The sequence below is a fragment of the Mus caroli genome, chromosome 2 (genome assembly GCF_900094665.2).
Source record: "Mus caroli chromosome 2, CAROLI_EIJ_v1.1, whole genome shotgun sequence".
Taxonomy (NCBI): domain Eukaryota; kingdom Metazoa; phylum Chordata; class Mammalia; order Rodentia; family Muridae; genus Mus; species Mus caroli.
Genome location: NC_034571.1, coordinates 111,063,589 through 111,070,653, shown reverse-complemented (window position 1 = coordinate 111,070,653; position 7,065 = coordinate 111,063,589). Strand labels below are relative to the sequence as shown.

General features: G+C 45.1%; 1 protein-coding gene across 5 annotated transcripts in view; it reads left to right on the top strand.

The window, feature by feature from the left end:
* The window catches only part of Fsip1 (fibrous sheath interacting protein 1), a 125,488-nt gene that overhangs the window by 1,275 nt on the left and 117,148 nt on the right, over positions 1-7,065 (top strand). For all 5 annotated transcript variants that reach the window (XM_021155182.2, XM_021155186.2, XM_021155178.2 and 2 more), the window contains exons 2-4: positions 2,520-2,652; positions 4,093-4,267; positions 5,875-6,029. In XM_021155182.2, the coding sequence (XP_021010841.1) occupies positions 2,520-2,652; positions 4,093-4,267; positions 5,875-6,029 (463 nt within the window). The remainder of the gene's footprint in view (positions 1-2,519; positions 2,653-4,092; positions 4,268-5,874; positions 6,030-7,065) is intronic.

Below are 7,065 nucleotides of genomic sequence, written 5' to 3'. Positions count from 1 at the left end.
CTCACTTTGTAGACCAGGCTGGCCTCGAACTCAGAAATCCACCTGCCTCTGCCTCCCAAGTGCTGGGACTAAAGGCGTGTGCCACCACGCCCGGCGTCCATTATTGCCTTCTAACCTCCCACCAGGATGCTCTTTAAGCTCTTCATCAGCATCCAACTGCTTTCCTAGTCCAGAGTCTTATAAAAGAACGCCTTCAATTGACTTACAGCTTCAGAGGCTTAGAGTCCACCATGGCGGAGCAAAGGCGTGGCAGCAGAAACAGCTGAGAGCCCACATCTTGATCTGAAAGTAGAAAGCAGAGCTAAGTGGGAAGCTGAGAGTCTATTGATACTTCAGAAGGCGCTCCTCTGCCCATGAAACAGCCCTTCCTCCTAATCCTTCCCAAACAGTTCTACCAAGTGAGGACCATGCTGGCGTAGTTATCATTGAGTTCTTTGCAAGCTATCCTTGCATTTCCTTCCAGGCCTTGGAAGACTGCATATTTTATATTGACTCATTACTTTTAAAATTTGCTTTTACTTTTATTAAAATGATATGGTCCAAATGTTAAACTGTGGTATAAAATCCACAATGGAAGAAATAACTGAGCAGTTCCCAGTCACATTTTCTGGAGGCAGCCACCTTGAACTCTTTAAATATTATGCTTTATTTACTGTTGTTTGGATTTATCAATTCCTGGATTCCCTCTTTGATGTCCTACTTGACTAGATTCTTCTACACCCTCCTTTTGGATCCTGTCTCCCATCCCACATCCTCAGGGAAGACATGGCAGTTGGTAAATCCATTCTCAGGGCACATGCAACTTGGTGCACATCGTGTGGCTGCTTTCTTGTATAGCTCTTCATTTTTCATGTGGAGTTTCTGTGTGACAAGTGATTTCTTAAACACACAATACACCTATCGGATCCCATTTCAATGGTCTTTATTCCGATTTCTTTTCCAGATGGCCAAATACACAGATAGCCTGTCAGTTACATTTCCTGTGAACCGTGGTTTATTTAATTTGCGATGTTTCTGAGGAAGCCTAATAGCAGCCGAGCAGCTTTTGAAACAGATGGAAAGGTTTCTGGAGTCTTAGCTGATCCACATCACGGCTAGGTCCCCGTGCTTGGCCTTTTTTGAGATGTATTATATTGGCTCTGCCACATCCTTCCAGCTCCCCGCTCCTCTCAAGCTGCAGTAAGTCCTCCTTGACAGGAAGCATAGGGCATGGAAAAGACATTTGGCCTTTTAGTGACTTACGCTTTTTGGTGGTGATGTGCCGGGGCCAGGGTGATCCATCATCCCACAATAATACTGTCAGGCCTCTCCCAAGTGAGCCCAGACACTTTTACAGAGTGTGAACAATGTTGACATCAATGCCTTTTTCAGTTGCCGAGTGGGAAGAGTGGACCGACTGTTCTCTGAAGTGGAAGCATTGGCACATTGGGCAGTTGGAGGGCAACCCTGTTATTCCTCAGTGTGTCCAAGAGATGCTTCAGCTTCTTCATGTTTGTCCTTCTTTATGTGTGCAAGGCCTCTTTGGACTCTGAGTCTGTGTTCCACCGAATAGCACGAAAGACAAGCCATTTTGTAGAAGAAGGACATAACAAGTTTAATGCTTCATGTAATTACGAGCATTTAGAAAAGATTTGGCAGGAGATATCCATTCATATTTAAGCTGGAATCTTTGCAGTTTCTTCTAGTTCACTGTGTGCATATTGTCCCACACTCACCAGGCAGGTCTAAATCAGTCTCTATCAAGGGCATCTATCAAGAAGGATATGTCTGCAATCTTTGTCTTCTCCCTCCAATTTAAGCTGTTCTGTCTAGTTTAAGCTAGTCTCACTTCCAAAATCCACACTAGACACAAAGTAGCTAGGGTCAGAACAAGTCTGTGATAGTGTCCTACATAAAGCAGTTAAGGAGGAGATGGACACAGTACAGCCGGGCAATGCAGGTCTGTCCTCTAGTTAAAGGATATAAGTTTTATTCTCTTGCGCCAGTCAGAAGAAGAGCTGTGGGTTTTCAGAGGGGAGAGCTGATTAAGAGAGGGCAGTGCTGTGGAGGAAGGGGCTCCAGGAAATGTGGCTTGAAGGAGAGAGACATCAGGGCTGGGCGGGAAGACCCGCTGGTTGAAGCTTATGTGGAACAGGAAGGGTGGAGGAGGGAGAGTCAGCTCAGGAGGAGGGAGACGGGAGACCTTAGCAAATCCTCATGATGGAGCAGGTCTTGGCTGGGAGAGGTGGCGGGAGTGTTCTTGTGGGGAAGAGCGAGGACATGGCGTGTCTGCTTGTTGGTTTGTTTCCCCTGCATTGAGACAGTGAGACAACATTCACATCTGCCTTCCTCCCCAGCTGCTATCAGCGTCTGATGCGTAATCCACGTATGTAGGATTCTTTTGATGACATTGCCGAGTTCGTAAGTGTGTGACTTTGGTAGTGAATAGGTTCTCAGTAAATGGATGTAAGCATAGATTGACCAGTAAGCCATTTAGAGCTCTAAGTCACTTGCTTCTTAATTCTTTTGGCTTGGTTTAGGATGCCAATGGATATTATAAAGGGGAACCTAGATGGAATTTCAAAACCAGCCTCAAGTTCAAGATCACGTCCTGGAAGCCGAAGTTCAAACGGTTCTCTGGAGGTGCTCACGCCAGAACCAGGGCCTGTCAAGGTAATCTGCTTGGAAAGGGACTGAACTCTCGGCCACTACAATTAGCACCGTACAAATGGCGTTGCTGTAGATTGTTCAGAAAGAGCACACACAGTTCTTTTTGTCTCCCCTCTTATTTCTTATTGGGTATTTTAAAAAATCTACGCCAAACTTTGCTAAGGTTTATGTGCTGTTTGGCTACAAAAGGAAATTTTGTATTCCAATATCTAATATACACCCACTGGCAGCTACTGTGAAAATGATCCAGTAGTAAGAGATAGATGCCTCAGGAGGTATAAAGTGCTTGCCATGAGGACCTGAGTGGGAACCCCCAGAATCACAGAAAGCTGGGTGTGGTGGTACACATCTGGAAGTCCAGTGCTCTTCTGGTGAGGCAAAGGGGTTGGAGACAGAATTCCCCAGAGCTTTTGGCCAGCTCTCCTGGTGTACGGGGTGCCTAGCAACAGGCTCTGCCGCTTGTCATGAAGAGAGTGGCACACCAGTCAGTTTCCTACTTAGTAGCATATGTGCTACTACTTCTGCCCTTGAGGTTGGTACTAGGGCTGCCCATTGCTATGGTAGAGTGTTGAGCATGTGGGTACTGCGGGTGGTTGGGGCTGGAGGGCTGGAGTGGACAGTCTTCCGTAGAGAGAGTTCCCTTGAGAACTCAGCTCTCCCTGGGGTGTATCTGCTTCTAGTGTGACTCTTATCACCTGTGCAGGTTTCAGAGTTTTTCATGCTGTCTTTCTCTTGATCCCTCCATAAATGTCCCTTTTTGCCCTCTCTCAGGAAGACGCAGCTGGGCCAAACTGCTGTTTTCAGAATGAATTTTGCTGAAGTGTAAAGGGAAGCTGGAACACAGTAGGAAACTAAGACTAACCTAGGCATGTGAGTCTCATCGAAGGCTCTTATTAGAGACACATCTCATTCAAAATAGGCATGTCTGGGTCACTAAGATCTCTCAGCAGCTACACAGGGATTCAGCTGCTGTGGACAGCAGAGAGCAGCGCCTGGGCGGGGCTCCTCAGGGCAGTTTCAACTCTTCCCCAGACTGTGGGACAATGGTATTGATTTGGTGAACTATTAGTAAATTTAATTTGCAGTTAAATTGCACTTCATTAAAAGCCCTATGTTTCTAGAAATTTTAATACTCGCATGTGTATTTATTTACATGGCTCTTTAGATACTTGCATTAATGCTATGAAGTGTGAAGTTTTAAGAAAACACAGGTCTTTTTGTTTGGTTGGTTGGTTTTTCGAGACAGGGTTTCTCTGAATAGCCCTGGCTGTCCTGGAACTCACTTTGTAGACCAGGCTGGCTTCGAACTCAGAAATCTGCCTGCCTCTGCCTCCTGAGTGCTGGGACTAAAGGCATGTGCCACCACGCCCGGCTAACAGAGGTCTTTTTAAAATGTCTTTGAGTATTATATTTTGGAAATTCTTTTGTTGAAATTATCTTTAGATTGACATGGTAAACAAGTTGAATTCTGGCCAAGAGGGCCACACATCAAGTGTGGAAGAAAGAAGGAATAGTAATGACGCTAAGTGGGCGGACGACTCCAAGACAGAACCAGCCAAGGAGAGCTCAGATGAAGACCCGGGCATGCCTCAACCTCAGGCAGCCCCTGAGCATTCAGGTGGGACGGCACCGGGTGACTGGCTAATCAAAACTGCAGATACTGAATTTAGGGGGAATATTTATGTAAAGTTGCAGAATAAGATTTATTTGGTCATCACCCCAATGGTGATGGATAATTATGATTTTAAAAGCGACCTTTTTGTGTGATATTAAATTCATTCTGGTCAGATTGAGTTAGAACAGCAGTTCTCAGTTGTGATGCGCAGAATTCCTGGGATGTGGCTGTCTCAGACTCTTGTAGAGACTTCCTCATGACACTGAGGTGCCATTTGCATTTTTGCCTACTGTACTGGCATTTGTAGTGATACACCAGAGGTAATGGTGAGTAAAAAGCCGGCCAAACTGCCAGGCCGGACGTGGAGCCAAGTCATATGGGCTTGCAGTTGGTAAGACACATCTGAGGGAGTTGAGATAACCCGTTGGGCCCACTTCCCAGGATCTATCATTTTTTCATATTGTGTGAGTTAGTTCAAAATTCCTGGTGTATGGACCACTTATGGGCAATGAGCCTGGAATGCCAAGATTAAAGTATGCAAGCAGCATGATTTTAGAAACCCCTTTATTAGATTAATATTCTTTTGATATTTTTCCTCTTTTTTCCTTAGAGGTAGAGATGTCCGTTATAGGTAAACATCACTGGACGCAGAGCTCTCACTTAGCATAAGGACTATTTAAATGATCTGGTCTGGGAAGTCTGAGACTTAGTACTGGTACACTGATGCTCATTGCAAGTTTAGCAGTTTTCATGAGGAGGAGTGTTGACTGGCAGCTAAGTGTTCTCACTGAAGTCAGACAAATTTGGGTGGAGCTTGCTGTTTTGCTTATTAGTTAGAACACTTTGGATATGCAAATTTACCTCAGCATACAAATTAAAGAGAAGATGAGAAGGACCATTGCACCAGGCTAAGACGAGCCATGTGTGTGAATGAAGCACTCTGCATTGTGCCCATCAGGCAAGTCTACACATGACAGTAGCTCTTACTGTTATCCTTAGTTGTCAGCTAAACCCCAGTGACAGAACTTCTAAAGTCCTTAATTCAAATAAGCTATCACCAGTTATTGTCTTCTTGTGAACATTTTTTATGTGAATCAGGAAACCAACAGATGGGGCAGGGAAAGGCATGCCTCCATCAGATGGGGCGGGGAAAGACACGCCTATGGATGCTGACCACCTGCGTGGGTTGCGTGTGTCGGATCCAGTGGGTGGCTCAGGATGTACCGCTTTCTACTGTGGTTCACTGGTGCATACCTGTGCTTTCAGTTAATCAGAGTCAGTTTGGAATAGTGTCACAGTCTCTCTTCTTTATTTTGTATGTTTGAATATAGGCAGTCTAGCAGAGTGAAAGAGAGACAGCCTGGGACTTAAAATCACAAGAGCACTTCTGTGCTCAGTGCTGTAACTTATTATCCTCGGGAAGGGTCCAGTCATCCCACATTTATATGAAAAGACACTCAATGTTCACGGTGTTAGGACTCAGTACTAATGCCGTAGATGTCACCGTTGGCTATAAGTATTGGTTGAATGAATAAAAGGTAAAATCAAAACAAAACTTTGCTGTTTTTTTATTAAACTTCAAATCCATTTCTACCTTCAACACAACACAGATGATCCCAAGTTAGAAGAGACGAATGCTGTACTTCAAAATGCTATTCGTAAGATGCACAGACTCGACAAGCTATTGGCCAAAAAACAATGTAGAGAAAAGGAAGTTAAAAAGCAAGGTCTAGAAATGAGAGCTAAGCTGTGGGAAGAGCTCAAGGTAAGAACTGTAAGAGTCAGTGTCCTCTAATGAGAAGAAAGCCATGGCCCGTGGGAGCGTTAATGCAGTCCTGCTTTATTGATGTATTTTGCAAAAGTAGTGACTGTGTGCACGAGTGCATGCATGTGTGTTTGCGTGTGTGGATGTTTTCTGGAACCAGGGAGGATAACTGGTCTGAGACATTGCAGCCACTGGGCCCTGCTCTGACATGTCCATCACCCATGGTACTTGCAAACCTCTCTAGCCCAAGTCAGAGTGGCTTCTCTCCATCTCCAACTAGGAACACAGGTGATGGCTACTTTTATCAAAGATGTGTGCCTGCTCTTTTTTCTTTGAGCTTATAGTTTGGAGATAAGCATACACAAACACCGACTTGGTTTGTTGTTGATTAAATAAACTTTGGGGCAAACAAGTTGCGGGCTTGCTACTTCATGTGCTATTCAGGTTCTCCCGAGAAGTTATAAAGAGGCTTAAGCCCGAGCTGTCTCTGTTCGCCTCCCTGTCGCCACACCTCTGAGTCTGATAACTTCCCTTGGCCTTCACTGGCCTCCGGTTCTCTCTCTGGCATTGAGAGGTTGAAGTTGGATAAACGTTGTCACTGTCTCTTAAAGCCACTGACTCCCGCTATGATTCATTCCTTAAAGCAGAGCAGCTGAGAGTGGGACCTTGAAATAACTCTCAGGCTGATTCCGACAGTCATCCCTTGTCACTGACTGACTTTAGGGACGATTTCTTAGGCAGTAGCATGAGTTAAGAATGAAGTGAGCAGGGATTCATTGTCTGAGCTTCCTAGGAAGACCGACGGGGCAAACAGAAAACTGCCGCCAAATTTAAACAAGAGGACGGTTTTACATAATTAGCAGAAAAGTGAATCTGTTTTCTGTTGAAACATGAAGCAAGTTTTAATTTTTGTTGAAATAAGAATTACAAATTAGGGCCGGGCATGGTGGCGCACGCCTTTAATCCCAGCACTCGGGAGGCAGAGGCAGGCGGATTTCTGAGTTCGAGGCCAGCCTGGTCTACAAAGTGAGTGCCA